The sequence below is a fragment of the Gasterosteus aculeatus genome, chromosome 5 (genome assembly GCF_964276395.1).
Source record: "Gasterosteus aculeatus chromosome 5, fGasAcu3.hap1.1, whole genome shotgun sequence".
In the NCBI taxonomy this organism is placed as follows: domain Eukaryota; kingdom Metazoa; phylum Chordata; class Actinopteri; order Perciformes; family Gasterosteidae; genus Gasterosteus; species Gasterosteus aculeatus.
Window position 1 is genome coordinate 15,717,424 of NC_135692.1, and position 16,903 is coordinate 15,734,326.

At 45.8% G+C, this 16,903-nt stretch overlaps 2 protein-coding genes across 2 annotated transcripts; one reads left to right on the forward strand and one right to left on the reverse strand.

The window, feature by feature from the left end:
• Positions 1 to 587: 587 nt before the first annotated feature.
• LOC120819306 (uncharacterized) lies at positions 588 to 6,021 on the forward strand. The gene is made up of 9 exons (XM_040176580.2): positions 588 to 790; positions 2,292 to 2,361; positions 2,986 to 3,024; positions 3,122 to 3,343; positions 3,437 to 3,712; positions 3,837 to 4,115; positions 4,232 to 4,459; positions 4,587 to 4,712; positions 4,789 to 6,021. The coding sequence occupies exons 1-9, from the start codon at positions 788 to 790 to the stop codon at positions 5,262 to 5,264; spliced, it is 1,719 nt and encodes a 572-aa protein (XP_040032514.2). The 5' UTR covers positions 588 to 787; the 3' UTR covers positions 5,265 to 6,021.
• A 1,135-nt stretch (positions 6,022 to 7,156) lies between these two features.
• On the reverse strand, positions 7,157 to 16,498 carry LOC120819446 (vesicular glutamate transporter 1). Its single transcript, XM_040176874.2, has 13 exons — positions 15,833 to 16,498; positions 12,185 to 12,437; positions 11,857 to 11,975; positions 11,645 to 11,759; positions 11,444 to 11,531; positions 11,148 to 11,234; positions 10,831 to 10,967; positions 10,582 to 10,731; positions 10,324 to 10,456; positions 9,701 to 9,811; positions 9,446 to 9,573; positions 8,967 to 9,036; positions 7,157 to 8,826 (listed from the first exon to the last, which is right to left on the reverse strand). The coding sequence occupies exons 1-13, from the start codon at positions 15,892 to 15,894 to the stop codon at positions 8,522 to 8,524; spliced, it is 1,758 nt and encodes a 585-aa protein (XP_040032808.1). The 5' UTR covers positions 15,895 to 16,498; the 3' UTR covers positions 7,157 to 8,521.
• Positions 16,499 to 16,903: the final 405 nt, after the last annotated feature.

The window sequence follows — 16,903 nt, forward strand, 5'->3', positions numbered from 1 at the left end:
ACGGGCAGCCGGACCACAGTAAGAACAGGCGAGCTAGGGGCTTCTTTTCTATTTTTTTTTATTCGCTTTTTGTGCAGGGTGTTTTATTGAGCGCATTTACTTAGTGGAGTATAAGAGACGGAAAATGAAAACAAAAGCAGAAGAAGAGATGAATTATTAATGTATGAGATAGAAGCTCTGCAGCACAGAGAAGGTTTTGCATTGGACTTGAAATGTGTCTGGCTTTAAAATTGAGCATACACACTGTAAAACAATATCTATATCAACATTAAAATATATTATTAATTTATTGTACATGCACAATAAAAAAGGTACATAGAGCAACAAAAAGGGTTGAACCTGCTTCAAGGCCTTTTTTTTCGTGAACTGTTTTCCAGAGAAAGAAACCGATGCAGTGCTGGACTCTGGTGGCCATTTCAAGTCACTGATCCAGAGAACAGTATATTAAAAAAAAAGTTCTCAGAATGTTGCTCTCTTAGAAATATGTCAACCATGGCCGTTTTCTAGTTCTCTGAATGTATTTGCATAAAACGGGTTTCAACGGTCGCGCTGTGGGCTGATCTGGGTTCATCTTCCTCTCGTAAAAAGAGGACATATGGAAATATAATAAGTACATTTAGAAAAAAGTAATACACCAAATGTTTAGCTTTATAAAAAGAATTAAGCTTTTTTTTAAATATGCTTTATTTTAATACCTTGGTGTAGATGGATGTGTCTGACTACAGTAAGTATGGAAAGTCCCTGTGGAACCAGAAGAAGAAGCTGAAACATCACGTTCGGGTTTGACATGGTACGTGCCGGTAAATGTTTTTGCCATTTCGGCAGCTCAGCTCAGAGACGTGCATTTTGCTGACACACATCTGTTGGATGCAGAAGTCAGTTGGCTTGCATGCAATGTTATTTTTATGCAGGGTAAAAGTACATCAGCGTTAATGAGATGTATGTTCTAAAAAAACGGTGTTGTGCTTTTCTAAAATGTGTGAAAGAAGGAGTTTATTTTTGGAAATCTCACTGAAAGCCACAGTGTAATGAGATGAACTTCCCGTACAGTTAACCGTTACAAAGTACAACTGTATCTTGTTAAGTTATCCGAAAAACATTAGGTCAACAAACATTTTGAAAAAAGAGACAAAATACGTTGAAAAATATGGAAAAAGTGGAAATATTTCAGGTCAAAAATGTTTTGAAGAAAAGTCTGAAATTATTAGAAATGTTTTTGAACAAAATGTCTAAATATATTTTGTCGAAAGTCTAAATTTGATGTGTCAAAAAAGTTTGTAAAATATTCAGTCAAAAAATGTTTTGAAAAAAATGTCCTAATTTGTTATGTTGGAGGATTTCATGGAACTATTTTTAGTTAGTTAAAAAAAATGTTTTGAATAAAGTCTAAAAAGTATTAGGACAAAAAATATTTTGAAAAAAAGTAAACAATTGTGAAAAGAAGTCCATAAATATAATGTTGACCAACGCATGTCATTTCTCAGAAAAGTCTCACATAGAGACCAACTGGCAAGCAGATGGTCTATCTAGGTTCCTTAAAGCACAATACAACCGACTTTAGCCAAACTAATCTTGCCATTCTCGCTGAATGTCGACTCCTTGTACATCGTAGAAGTCTAACTTTTTTTGTGGATAGAACCACACGATTATTGGATGAGGGTCCATTTATTGTCCAATCAAAACGTTTGAATGTGTCTTGACCTCCAGTGAGCAACGGACACTTCTAAATCAGGAACTTATTTCATTGCAAGTACGTTATACACGCAATGAAATGCTGCACGCAAATGTCGTGTTGAACTAGTCCTTTGACTTTATAGTTTTCCGTCTTAGTTTACCTGTGGTTCTCTAACTTTACATTTGGCCCTGTAAAGCTTTTCTGCACTTTGCCATTTCTTTTTGTTTAAAGAGAATATTATGTGCAATCTGCAAAGATGCAAAGAAGTCATGAACTTCCAGTACTTATTCTTCCTTTTCATTCTAACTTCACTTTCAATTCACTCAGTCTTTCCTAAGAAGGAGCTGCCGTCTTAATGTTGCACTCAGCACTTTCTTAGGCAAAGTTTTTCAAGTGGTTCTTTCTTTCTGCGTCACAACTAACAAGTACTAGTTAAGTTCATTTAAGGCGAGGTTTGGTATGCTACTTGGAAAGCCTTTTAGGGGAATATGGTTGCAGAGGGGAAGTATACTTAATAACCTTTGTAGCGTTTCTTGGTGGGCTCGGCTCAGCCCCGACAGCCACTTCCTCAACGTGACTCAAAACAGACGTTTAAGTGTCCGGTCTCACTCCACAGCTCATCACTGCTCCTCTGCGTCTCTACGACAGAGACATGAGGACAATACAGCGCCTGCTGCTCCTGGCAGGTAAGAGCCAGTGAAACTACACCGGGATTGCTGGGGTTAAAAATATTATTTATATACATATAAATATATATATTTATCTGGATCTTGGTGATCAAGGAATTAATACATTTTTCAAATTTCCAAAACTAAATGACAAAAGAATCCAAAGGGCGGTGGGGATCAGTGTGTTCCGAATTCCTCTTTTTGAACTTTGTCTGCTCAGCACTAACTTAGTTTTTTCTCTTATTATTAGTTCCTTTGGAATTGGAAGTATTGTGACTAATATAAATATAAAAGTGATTCCCCTCAAACTCAGATTGGCCGATCATCGCGTTGCTCCAGCCAGCGTCTCCCTGATCCGCCGGGCTTCATTGATTTTTAATGCAAACTGTTCAAATTGTCTGCATCCACAGGCGGCTTCTGTGGAATTCTGGAAACTAGTCGAGTTCAAACTTTGTCTTGTTGTGACGTTTTTTAACCGGAGAGTTTGGAAAGACAGAAATGGTTCTAAAATGTGATCGTTTTTGACTAATTTCCAATAAAAAATGAACTCAGAAAATAAAATATATTTACTGAAAAAATAATTCGAATTTTATAAAAAGTGGATCATTTTGACTGAAATCCTGTCTTTCTGTTTCGTTATAGAGTTTGTGCTACTTGCAAGATGTCAGCAAAAGCCACAAGGTAACCAGCGTCTTGTGTGTCCATAACAACTCTGTGTGGTTCCCCGTAGTGACACAAACCATCTCAATGTCTTTTCTTTGGTCTCCTGCCTCCTCAGTTCAAATGTCACCTCCACTAGAGAAGATCTTTTTAGGGGACCTAATTCTTCTGAGATGTAGCTCCACTGACAGTGAAGTGACATGGTACGTGAACGACACGGTACAAGCGCAGAGGAACCCCAGCCTGAAGATTGAAGCTGCTGCACCCGAGCACTCAGGCAGGTATCAATGCCAGCATGGCAACGGGTCAAAGAGTGACGACTATCACATCAACGTCCTGGGTAAATTCACCACGTATAACACACGTATTGCATCCAACTCCCAGTGATGTAAAAGGGAAATATAATTGTATTATTCATCTTTTAACCGTTCAGATCACGCTCCCAGTGCCGCGCTCATCATCCGGACCGGCCAGCCTGTGGTGCGGAGCGGAGGCTCAGTCGTCCTGCAGCTGGACTATGACGATGGTGTAAAGGGATGGAAGTGCTGGGTCAACACGGGAGAGCAGACAAAGACTGTTCGACTCAGGCGGAGCGATGAGAAGGCAGTGAGTGTGTCCTTTCAACCCAACAGACTGGAAGTGCCAGAGAGCGTTTTCTGGTGTACTAATCAAGAACTCAGGAGCAACCAAATCCGGGTCAGAACCTCAGGTAGGCAGACTGTTATTTTAATGCTCCACTATAGAGGGACATCCTTCACTAGGAACAATCCCTGTTATATTATTCAGCTCAGTGCCGGCCTCAGAAGTCTGTTTTTGTTTTGTTTTACTTTCAGAGAAGGACGTGTCGTTGGAGATGTACCCTCTGCCCGCTGTGGTTGGAGTGAGTCTGACCCTGAAGTGCCTCGCCTGGGGCACCGATAGAGTCACCCGCGCTGTTTTCTACAAAGACAATTCAATCATTCAGGAAACCCAGCAGACGACCTACCAGATCAATAATGTGACAGAATCTACTGGTGGAAGATATAAGTGTGAGGCCACCTACACACACGTGCAACGCACCGCTGGGCCCCCGTACCAAGTGGTCTCTGATGGCCAAGATGTGTTTGTCCAAGGTAAACGTAACCAACACACAGCTTTGCTCTTCTGTGGAACACTGTATGCTTTACACACCTTTTCTTCCTCCAGTAGGCGACTCCTGAAGTCTGTCCCCTCCTTTGTCCCTTTTCAGTGTCTCCCATGAGGGCGGTGCTGGACGTCTTTGGGGACTCTAGCATGTCGTGTTCTTGTCGGCGTTGTCCCGCCGATAGCACCTATCGCTGGTACAAGACAGATAATGGCCAGGCACGGCTGCTTATTGGTTCCAAGCAACGGGTCATGACGCCAGAAGAGAGAGGCACCTACGCATGTCGATTCGTTTGGACCGAGGGGAGGTCCTTGCTCAGCAACGACCACCTTCGTGAGTTCCTGCAAGATACTTATCAATATCAAATTAATGACAAATGCGGAAAATTTGACTCATATTTACCATTAAAAGATCTCAGTCACAAGCATTTCCACTCACGTATGTTTCATCTCTGTTTCAGATCAACCCAAAGGCATTCCAATTACAGTTGTAATAGTTGTAATTGTGATCGGGTTGGTGGTTCTTCTATTCGTGGGTGCGGGTGTGGTTGTTGTTTACATATTTTATAAGAAGAGAAATACCACTGGTAAGTAACAATTACGTATTCTCCACTTTTTTTAATAAACTGATAGCATTAAATAGCACTTCCCTTTTACTTTTAGAACCACTTTACCAGGACGTGCCAATGAGATCTCGCGACACCGCTGACGGCGGATACGATGAGCTGCAGAAAGGTCCCCAAAAGGAGTCCGAGTACGACCTCCTGCAGCCAGGAGCGTCGGGCGCCCCGGCGAGAGGAGGCGAGTACGAGGCTCTGAAGAAAGAAGACGTTGCCGACTACGACACCCTGCAGGCAAAAGCGTCGGGCGCCCTGGCGAGAGGAGGCGAGTACGAGGCTCTGAAGAAACAAGACGTTGCCGACTACGACACCCTGCAGGCAAAAGCGTCGGGCGCCCTGGCGAGAGGAGGCGAGTACGAGGCTCTGAAGAAACAAGACGTTGCCGACTACGACACCCTGCAGGCAAAAGCGTCGGGCGCCCTGGCGAGAGGAGGCGAGTACGAGGCTCTGAAGAAACAAGACGTTGGCGAGGGGATCTACCACACCCTGGGGATGGAGGGGGCAGCGGGGGGGGAGTGAGCGTAGGCGGCCGTGGGGAAGGACAAGGATTGAGAATAGGAGATTGGGGAGACAGCAGAGGAACAAAAGACATAGACACATAGACACACATGAAGGACCGATGGGTCTCAGTAGCTTTTTATTGTTAGAAAAAGTCAATTTTTTCCACAAACCAGAAGAGTCCAGGAATACCTTTGTCCAATCTTTAACATCCAATTCTTTCATCAGACGTTGACTTTGTGAAGATATAAGGGAAACAACAGAAACATGACCCACAATTGTGAAATTAGTTTTACTGGGAGTTAAGAAAAAGAGAAGCCAAATAACAAAATGATATCCTCTATATGAATGTATGTTGCATAGCACAGCAGGAAGCAGTTTGCGTTTTATTTTTTCTCACTGTATTTATCATGTTGATTATGTGGAGTATTCTGTAAAATGTAAATAGCCATTAGAAGTAAAGAGAGAATTATGATTTATGTTCAGAAAATACCAAATATTTTGTTAGGTCTGATCCTGTCGACCACTTTCTTCATCGTCATATTTGTAATCCCACAACGGTCGTAAGATTTTTCTTAATATATAATTTCATTGTACAGCCAAGGAGGAGTTGACTTTTGTTTCTGAAAGGGTATTTTCTTTACCGATGATTTCTGTGACATTGCAAATAACAAATGGCATAATATTGCATGTGCTGTGCTTTTGCATTCTAGCATAATGTCTGTATATCATCGTAATTGTCGAGCAGATATCAGATTAAAATGCGGATTAAAAGTCTCGTGAGAGGGAGCGTCATTCCTTTTATCTGCTGACATAAATGTATTTGATTCCATCCAATTAACGACAAATCATTCATATGTATTAAGCATACTCTAAATGTTAAGACAAAGGACAAAGTGCAGCCAGTTCAGAAACATGAGCCAGCAGCAATAACTCGCCTTTAGGGAAGTGAAATTCAGTTATCAGTTATTTTACAGGAACACGGCCCATTTGAACACTCTATTGCTAAGCTTTCTTTAGGTTTTTAGGACATTAAATATGTCTTTCCTGTTTTGAAGCCTTACATCCAGAAACTTCAGTTAGAAAGATGAGACGTGTGAAATGTACTTGAGTATTTTCAACACGGAGCACAAAGGGAAGCCGCGGCTCTCTGGCTCCGTGTGTCCTCGGCCCCCTAATCGCCACACTGGGATAAACATTTCGCAATCACCCCCCAATCAGGATGTAGCCGCCGCACAGCGAGCCGCCCGCTGTTCCACCCGCTCGTTCACTTAGGGCGAGGACGTCCAACCTCCAAACTCTTTGACAGCCGGCAGGATTTGTGAGTCGTCTGCTTTTAAGGGTTCCGGCTGGTCTCCACACAGACCGCCGGCATCTCCAGGTCCACGTCCAGGTCCACCATTTGTTAACCCCCCTCCCCCCGAGCCGGCGGCCAGTTGGCCAATTGGAAACGCTGGGCGGGCGATGCTCGGGGGTCTTTCACCCAGTCAGCAGTTGAGTCTGGATTAATGAGGTAACCCAATATTAAAGCCTGCTAAAGCGGGCAGATGGATGCAGGATGATCCGATTGAGACCAGAGCAGGTCCGTATGAGTGACCTTTCAGCCAAAATCTATTTTTCCTCTTCTTTTCTGTGCCGTTATACTCGAGCGCATTGATCAATACACCGTCTAGGGAAGAGAAAAGCATTACGTGTAACATGAAACCGCAGAGGTTCCACAAGCTGCATTATTCACGCCTGAATCCTGCGTGAGGCAGAAGGAAGTTGTCTCATATCAGGTGCTAACATGCAAAATGTGAAACGTTAATTAAAAAGCTCTTCTTCCTTTCTTGAAAGACTTTTACACCTTCTCATAGCATCGAAATATAAAAAACAGGAGTGATGATAAAGCAAATAATAACTACAATGTATAATTATTGTGCAGGAATTTTCCCCTCTAGTTTTTATTATACAATACATGTACATGTACATTTTTACATATACATTTTTAGTTAACAATCCAGAACAAAACATTTAACAATAAAATAAATGAAAAATGACAGTAAAAACCTTAACATTTATGAGGCTATTTAATTTGCCCGTGAACTATGCAAGCGTTTCTGTGATCTAACACAGGGATCTTTTTAAGTCCTTAACCTTCATTTTTGGGCTGCCTAGAAACGTTACGACATCTACTAAAACAAGTAAATCATAATGCTCATGTACAGTGAATTATGTTGTATTGTTGTCCATTATCAGCCAGGTTCCTCTTCTTTTAACGTACCGTCGGCTCGCTGCCATAAAAAAGAAAAGTCCACCATTAAACGTGACTGACTGTCTGACATCTTCACCACGGATATTTGTTTTATTTCGACATAAGCTACACAACTTGCACCATACAACGGCCTCGGCTCGGTGTTCCTTGTGAAGGAAATGTGTGGTGGGAGGCTGGTTTTTTACACTCCTACACAACAGTAACAGAAAGTAAAATCGACGACGCACGTATTGCTAGTAGTTCATGTTGAAAGGAGCTCTGACGTCGGACAGTTGGGAGGAAAACAGATGAAAGTGTCTGCAGCTACTCTGGATAGTAACATCTCTCCCAGGGTTACATGAGGCTTTTTTTATTCCCCAGTTTGTCAGCAGGCAGACAGGTTCGAGGCCTGGTACATAAAACATTTTTGCACAAGGAAATCAAAGTGCTGCATCTAAAAATATCAGCATGGGCTATTTAGACTTCACACGAAGCTGTGTGCAGGAACATTTGTAGGTGTTGCCATTATTTTCTTTGCAAATGTGTGAACCAATACTACAGAGCAAAACATTTCCTTGTATTGGCACGAGAAGCATGCGTTTCCTTAAAAGTGTGCACATTAAAGACGAGGCTCATAAATGACCTTTATGACATTGTGTGAAAACCAGATTTTATCTTTTTTTAGTGCGCCGAGTGATCCGTGGTGATTAAAGTGAGAGGCATCCGAATGAAATACCGTCAGATAATATAGAAACGTCTACTATTATTACAGTGAATGAACACCAAAGAAAGCCACAGCAGGCCTAAAACACGACCGCCCCCCCTCCCCCCCGAGAAAGACTGCAGGGAGGGTGATGAGTCCTAATGCACTCACACTCAGGCCCGTCTGTCACACGACGCAAACACACGCTTTACATGTACTAATGTCTTCACCTCCGCTGTGGAGTCTCTTTGGATCCAGTTCATGATATTGTCAGGCTTGCAGAAGAAATGGTTCATCCGCACATTCAAAGTGGAGCTCTGCCTCTGTGGTGTGCAGCAGCTTTTATGTTAACTCTCGGCCCCCCCCTCCTCCTTCGTGAAGGTAATTATTGGTTCCCGGCTGGACGTACTCCTCGGTTTTGTCCCAGTCGGAGACCCAGCCTCCTCCTCCTCCTCCTCCTCCCCCCGCGCCTCCGGCTCCGTTGGGGTCCGCTCCCTGGTTCATGGCGCCGTAGCCTCCCCCGCCGCTCGTGCGGTACAGCTCCTCCGTCTCGTTTGCGAGCTCGTCCTCATCCAGGATGCCGCATTTCTCGTCGCTCTGCTCCTCCGGCTCGGCCCAGGCTTGCTTCTCTCCGGATGCAAAGAGTCCTGCGGCACCAGAGAGACACGATCCGGGCCGTGAGACACAGAGCCGCTGCACAGCATGGCAGGCTTGTGACGACCAGCATGAGGAGCAATTCATTCATACTGGAAGGCTGTAATGCTCTGATTCTGGAAGTAGAACACACCATAGAATATAACACCTCCGTAATGGACCATCGAGGCGATGAGAAACACTCCTTGCCACTCCTGCCGCGTCTGTCCAAGTAGGTCGAGAGGAGGAAAAGACACTGTGAGCATGAAATAAACACCAAAAACTGACAATACTTTTCATTCCTGTCAATGAAATTTGTTGCTTAAACAGCTTTACGTTCATCTTCGACCTGAGGCTGCGACATCTGGTGCGAATTAAAATTTATATCGGCCCCTTTTCAGTCATACATTTCTCCCCGTATGACTATTGGACAAAGTGATCAAATTCTTTGGAAAGGAAAGGAAAGAACAGCTGCTGATTTATCAACATGTTTATGCCCAAAGCTGGAGGTGCACATTTATCCACAATAAAGAAATGCAACACACTTGTTTGTGCCATAATCTATGACAATGACAAAAACACTCCCAACAGACAACTGAATAGTCGTGTTTTTTTTACAACACAGGCCTTCACCTTATGCTTTGTCATGGCCCCAACGATCAGCGGGCAAACCATTCCGGACAAAGTGCCCACGCCGTTGGAGATGCCCATGAGGATGCTGGCGTACCGCGGTGCAATGTCCAGGTGGTTGACATTGAAGCCTTACGGGGTAAATAAAGAGTTATACAGCCACAACCTCTACAAATTGTACTTTAATGTGAGGTTAAAAAGCGTAGGTGTAGATGCATTATCCAACTCTTACTGCTGAACGGCAAGAACGCGTTTCACCTGAGATGGCGAAGCCAGAGAAACCCACGGCCAGCACCAGGAACGTGATTGCAACAACTTTGGTGTGAGAGAAGCCCACGACCAGCAGCAGGGTCGCCTCCATCCCGAACCCTGGCAAACGTAGAACACTTTAACTAACGTCACAAAACAGCAGCTCTGGCGTTTTGAAGTGAGGTTGGATAAATGAATCCCTCTATTGTCGCTTTGGGATTCTTTTAGCAACATTAGCAGAATGCTAATTGACGTCAAGTTAAGTCTGTTTTCTTCATGCCTTTCTCTTCTCCGGTCTCCTGTTGACTTAGCAGTGACTTTGGGCCTTTCATGTACCGACAGCTTCGCCCAAAGCGGCACGTACCGCGCATACTTCTCCATTTCACTTTGCTATCGATTCCTTTGCAGTTCAAAAATAGCCGTCAGAGGCCGAGCTTCTGCTTTACGGTGAGTCATCGTTTCCCTTCTGCAGCAACTCTCTTCCCATCACAGCTGACTGAACTCTGTAGTTAACTGCAGAATAGTGTTGCGTTGTCTGTTAGTTAAGGACAACCGTTTTAATCTCAGCTGCTATGAGCAGCCGCGTGTCCTGCGTGTGCTCCACCCAGGGATCTGCCTTTCTGCTCCCTTACCTCCACAGTTCATAAGCTTCCTGACGTTAGTGGTGGTCATGATCTGGTTGGTGCGCAGATAGTCGGCGAGCTGGCCCCCGATGGGCACGATGATGGTCATGACGAGGTGGGGGAGCGCGGAGACTATGCCCACCTGGAGAGAGACGACGCAAAGAAGACCGTAGTTTTACGTAACCGACTCTTTAGTGGTTTGATGCTGCTGCGCATGCATCCCTCCACGGAACGCAGCGCGCAAACCACAAGCCGGGGTCTGTTCACCTTGCTGATCTCGAAGCCAAACACCTCTTCGAAGTACGCGGGCTGGCTGATGAGGAGCAGGTAGAAAGTCCAACTTCTGCAGAAATTGGCCACGATGATGGCATACACCGGCATGGAGGTGAAGAAGCACCTCCACGGCGTGTTGAATTTCTGTGTCGCGGCACAAATATAATGCGCCCATATCAATCAAGTGTCCGACTTGTTTCTCAAACATTTTTTAATCACGTCATACAAGTCTACTCGATGTACCGTGACTGCGTGTTGGGCCGTCACTCCGATGCTCTCCTCGATGTAAGTTCTCTCCTCCTCGGTGATGGTGGGATGGGCTGCTGGACTTTCATAAGACACCAGGAACCAGAAGCAATACCACATGATCCCAAAGCTTCCTGGAGGGGGGGGGGGGGGACAGGCAGGGATGAAAGAGCAATGCAAGTATGGAAACGGGGGAGAAAGGTCATGAGGAACAAGGAGACGTGTTTACTCCGGTGACCTCACAACACACTAATGTCTAATAGTGGAACTAAAACCAGCCGCCCCGTGTGTGACCTCTGTGTTGTGTCTCTCACCGTAGACGTAGAAGACAGATGACCACCCTGAGTACTGGACCAGGATCCCAGCTAATGGCATGGCGATCACAGCCCCAGCATAAGAACCTACACCAAATAGAGTATTTAGGGCTGCCGTTGCCTTTCACTTGAAACTGTCAATAAGTTATCGAAATAGTGGCTTTCATTTTCTTTAAATAAGTTAAAGTAATAATAGACCAACTGTTTCAGCTGTAATTGAGACCTTATTCAACTTGAGTAGGAATGCAGGTATCTCAATGTGACAGCGATCTCTTGCGCAGTGGTAACGGACTCACCGCAGAAGGCGGTTGTGGCCAGGCGACTTCTTTCAAGAGGTGGCGCCCATTTGGCCCAAATGCCGTGACAGGCTGGATAGGAAACACCCTGGGGGGGGGGTTAGGTGAGAAAATGCACCATGAGAATGTGTTAGCAAAAATGGAAGTATTTCTCGTTACCAATTCTGCGTGTGTCTATGAGCCGGCTGCAGGGGGAAGCACCTCCACAAGCCCTTGGCATATTCTGACAAGGATAACACAGCCGAAGTGCGTGCGTGCCGCAGCAGGGATGAGCATGTTTAGGAACGACGTGGCCACTATCGCAAAGCCAAACACCCTGCAAGAGGAGAGAAGAGAGACGCAGAGAAACACTCAGTGTGGATGCCAGAATGCACAAACACCAAGTGTGTAGAACAAATAGTGAATTAACGGACCTGTTTGCTGCAAACTTTTGACAGATGAACCCTCCTGGGATTTGGGTTATTATGTATCCCCAGAAGAAGGAGCCGTGGATCATTCCCACTGTCTCTGGATCCCAGTCGAACTGAGCTTTCTGTTGGGACACACAGGGAACATGTGCTGAATTGAGTTATTTACCAGAACCGTGTGTAACTGTTAGAAAAAACCTCTCTCAACAACGGCGCAAAATCATTTGCAAGTAGAAGACAGAAATAAGACCAAAAGGGGGGTTTCCTCCGGCTCTAAATGTTCACTGTGAGCAGATGTCACACCCCGGCCCTCGGGGTCGCGGACGCCACTCACCACTATGACCTCCTTGTTGTCCCTGAAGACGGTGTGGCTGTTGACCATGCTGACGATGGCCACGCCCAAATTACATCGGATGCCGAAGGAGATGCAGAAGCCGAAGCCCGAGAGGATGGCGATGATGTAGCGCCGGGGCAGGCCGAAGCACGTGCAGTCCACCACGGGGAGCTCCTTCTCCTCCACCAGCTCCGGCCGGCCCTCCGCCGACAGCTCGATGGTCTCGCCATTTTCTTGCTTCTTCTCAAGAGCTCTGCAAGAAAGGGATCGAGTCGAGGCAGTTACGCTTTGATACAGCCTCAATCCCGCAACACGTAACAAAAACACTCGTAACAAAAACAACTCGCTGTCATTTTGGCTGTTAACGAAGAGACATTCGGCGCGGCTACTTGTCAGCCTGCCACCACTGGAGCTGACGTTGACTTATCCCGTCTTCCCACGGTGTTAATAAACCAGCTATCATCCCAGACTGTGTGCAATACGGTTGGCCCGCCGTCTACAAGCTGCGTTCATGCGCTCGCCCAGAGAACCCTGAGGAGCCGTGACCTCTGCGAACCTCGCAGTCGAACGGGCATCAAATATGAATCTAAAGGCAGCGGGTCATCTATTAAACATGTGCAGTGCTGAGTTCTCCGGCAGACTGCAGCACTGCGTGGTCCAGACGAGGGAGCAGAGATCCTTTCAGAGATCAGCTTTCGTTATTAAACACATTTTTCATTGGACACACTCGCGTAAAACTAAAATAGCAAACGTCCCTGTGGCCTGATTGTAATTTACAGCCACCGTACAGAGACACGTACACGAGAGTACATATCAGTCCACTCAGCCCTGCAGCTTTTAGTCAAAATACAACACCCAGCGGTGCAGAGCGTGAATGAAGGCCGCATTGGGGGATGGGACGTATTCTATAGACTACTCTGTCTTACAGCTGGTTGTACAGGACAGGAAATGAAACCAGCATGGGCTAGAAACTTAACCCCACTGATGTGTATTATGACTCAGTTGAGCCACTAGGTAGAACCACTAATAACAGCAGCCTAATCCCACGGTGGGTGGTGCGAGTACTCGGGTTGAAACACATTGAAGTGAATCAATGCTTTCTGTGCAAAAGGTGTTAAACGACGGGTCAAACTTGTCAAACAGCCAGAGTTGTGACTGGAGCTCTTCGCTTAAACATGGCGCATAGATTTAAAAGTAGGGTTAGATGCAGCAACAAGACCACATACACGACCTCACTCATTTTGTGCGTCCTGGTTGCATACAGGCCTTTGCGACTGATTCGGAATAGGGGTTTATTCTCTCAGCGGTGTGCAGGATGTTTTCTCTGCTAACAAACCCCCGAACCAGAATGTCACGGCTCCGTCAAGTCAGCGGGGACGAGGACAACAAGCGCTCTGAAACACCGGGGAAAGAGAAGCACCAGGTGATCTTCAGCGAAGCTCTCCAGCGTCAGGAGATGTGCTTCCTGTGGAGGCTTAAAAATCTGGACAGCAGAATATTGAGGGAGAAACAGACTTAAAAACCTTATCAGAGCGGTCCCCTAAAATCAGTAATCTCTCTGGGAAAATATAAGCTAGATAATTGTAAGACAAAATGATTTATTTGTTACTGTAAGCAGGGGCTCTGTCTTCAACACTGATCAAGTATTTATGATTCTCACTCTTGAATTATTAATAACCATGACTCTCTCGGACTATTTTTGTCCGGGCGGGCTTCTGTCTTCATCCTTCCTGTGTCGGCTTCATCTGTTACCCTCCCTTTTATCGGCAACTCCCCCGACTCACTCATCGCCTCACACAATTCACAACATTTCCTTCATTTTTGACACCAATTTCTCTCCCAGTATCCAGAGGATGTCCACATGGAGCTTTCGCTGCTACTGCACGCAGGAGATATCTGCTGCAGCGACTTTTCATGGCCGACCCGGAGTTAAAGAAAGCCTTTGTAATCCTCACAATCTTCCCAACGTCCACTCCTCCGCTCCTCCACGAGAAACCCGTCGGGCCCGCTTCCTCGAACCAGTTTGACTCAAGAAGAAAAAGTGGTCTGTTCTGGACGTGCAACTCAAAGCTGAATTCACACCACCTATTGTGCTCAGTGAGTGTCACTGGTTGTGGTTAATCTCTTAATTCATACGTCAAGGACAAACGTCAGGGCAGGTCAGCAGCTTGGTTCAGCGGCTTGGAATCATTGATCGGATAAAAGAGTGTCAAATAACTGCTGATTGTGTGAAAGGGTTTTTTTTTTTTTTTTAAACCACTGCAGTTACACTGAGGCCAAATCAGAATGAATTATCTACAATGTGCAACTACTTCGACTACTTCTTTGGTTGAGTTTCTCAAATGTTTTGAAATTCGATTTTCCTTGTCTTGGCTTTATAGTAAATTGAATATTATTAAGGTTTTGCACTGATGGTGATTTAGATAAATATCACTTTGGTTGAACAGAACAAGGCTGGTCGTGTTTTTACATTTCTGTGCACAAAAGAGTCAACCAGGCATCGTCTGTCCCTCAGCGCCCGTTAGCGTGCAAAGAACCGGCGGACAGACCCGTGACCGTTACGCACGCCATCCCGGTACCGCGGAAACGCCGGCGCACAGGCCGCTGTACAGGATCTCTGTCGAGGGTCGAGCGGCCTAATCCTGCCCGTCAGAGAGAGAGAGAGAGAGAGAGAGAGAGAGAGAGAGAGAGAGAGAGAGAGAGGTGTCCAAGGTGTGTGGCCTGCAGGGATTTACGTGGGCCGACAGCTTGGACGAGCGAGGCTATTTTCGGAGAGGATTTAAGTGTTTAGATGCTACACCAAATCCCGAGAGGAAGAAAGGGGAGTTCATCAATACCTTCTCACGTTCAGACATCAATCACTGGCCAGACTCCTCCCGAGGACCCTCACCTTCCATTGTTTCTATTTCTTCTTTTGGCTGCAGACGTTTTCATAAACTTGAGCTTGATCTGAGAGTCTACAAGTACAATAAGATCCGCCGCCACGTTCCCACCTCGGTCCTTTATCACAAGTCGCGTTGCTCGGCTTTTGAACCCTTCCCTCGAGTTGAGGGTCAACGAAGGTCCTTTTACGCGCACTGTTCCATAATTGCAGGTGACACCGCAAAACGGGCCGCACGTCCTGTTTGACATTAAACACAAAGCCACAACTTATCTCCGTGTGAGGTGGACAACTGAGACACACCAGATAAACCTCCACATACCACCGGGACAACGCGTCCATCGGTGAACAACGTGAGAGCCGAAATGTATTCAGCCATCGACCCGACGCCTCGTTTTACACCGACACGACAGTTTTCAGACTCAAATGGAACTTAATTATCTTGGATTGTTTCTCTGGAAAAAAAACCCATTATGTATTAATAAGCAATATTCGTATCTTATCTTCCACATATGCTTAAATCGTGGCACGTTATGCCAGTGTCTTATGTGTCTTATGGAGGGACAGATGTTGTCCCAGGTCATCCGAACCCACTAATCCATCCCTCTGGACACCTTGATCTTCAGAGGAGCCGCTTGCTTCTTCTTAAAATCAATTCCCCATAATACAGTCATGTTTTAATGTCGCACAGAGCCAGTATCAATGGCACGAGACAATAAAAGGCCAATCACGCCTGTGGTAATCAGCCCCAGACGGATTGTACGTACCCGTATATCTTCCCCAGAGTCTTGGCTGCCACGAGTTTAAACCTGTCCGGCCGGATCTCCATCCTCACGACTCCAGGATCCGACCAACGTGCGCGATTTGCACGCCCCCGATTGAGCGCACGGCCTTTTCCTTTACTCCCTCCGCCCCGTCCTTATCACTCACACATGCACACACACAAAAAAAAAAATTAAAAAGCAACTTGATTTTACTGGCCCGCTTAACCCGCCGCTCCCCGTGTACCGGGATCTGTTGCCGGAGGTTTAATCTGCTTCAACCGCCTTTGTGTCAATTCAGCCGAGCAAACATTGTTCTGTCCGTCCTTCGGCCGAGTTCTTCAGGTCCAAACGAACTTCCCGGCCCCCGGAGGTCTCCGCGGGGGGTCCGCAGCGCGCCTCGTAGGGAACTTTGGCGCGGATCCGTTGGCAAACGGAGTCTCTGTCCGTGGTCCTGAAACCAGATTACCGCCAGCGCGCTAATCTCTCCAAGTGTGTGTAGTGAGTGGAAGGGAACATGTCACTTCCTCCCTCACGGCCAGCCGGGCGTTATAAGCACGGGCTTTTTCTTTTCCCCTCTTTTCCTTTTTTTCAAGCGGAGTCTATTCTTGGCACTTGGAGTGGAGACAGTTGGAGCAAACAGCGTCCGATCAGGTACTCCCGCGCGGGAGGGGCCGGCTGCTCCCGGGACGCTGCCGGGTTTCCTGGCCTGCGTTTGCGATCATTTGATTTGAAATGACCTGCGATTTTATTTTTAAAACAAGAGAAACGGGATTTTAAAAGCGACAGGTTCCGGATTTTCGCGGCTCCTCTCGTGCGTCATACCAACATTAAACTGAATAAAGTATGAATTGCAGAGAGCTGCTTTCTCTGCTTGTGAAGCAAGTGTGAGCCCCTTGAGTTTATTCTAGGCCAACTGATATGGAGATATCTTTGTATTTAAGTGTCCGAAACGGACCAAAAGGTCAGTTTAATATTTACATTATATTAATGAATCGGAAAATAAAGCATTGCAGCCATAAGTATGTATTTCGCCTTCTTATTCAACTGCAATGTGTCGTCTGTCAATATGACGAA

Coding starts and splice junctions, on each gene's coding strand:
- LOC120819306 (XM_040176580.2), top strand. Junction 2,362..2,985: donor GCGCCTGCTGCTCCTGGCAG/GTAAGAGCCAGT, acceptor GTTTCGTTATAG/AGTTTGTGCTACTTGCAAGA. Junction 4,460..4,586: donor GCTCAGCAACGACCACCTTC/GTGAGTTCCTGC, acceptor TCTCTGTTTCAG/ATCAACCCAAAGGCATTCCA.
- LOC120819446 (XM_040176874.2), bottom strand. CDS start 15,894: ATGGAGATCCGGCCGGACAGGTTTAAACTCGTGGCAGCCAAGACTCTG. Junction 9,574..9,700: donor CTCTGGCTTCGCCATCTCAG/GTGAAACGCGTT, acceptor TTACCCCGTAAG/GCTTCAATGTCAACCACCTG. Junction 9,037..9,445: donor GGGCCATGACAAAGCATAAG/GTGAAGGCCTGT, acceptor CTACTTGGACAG/ACGCGGCAGGAGTGGCAAGG.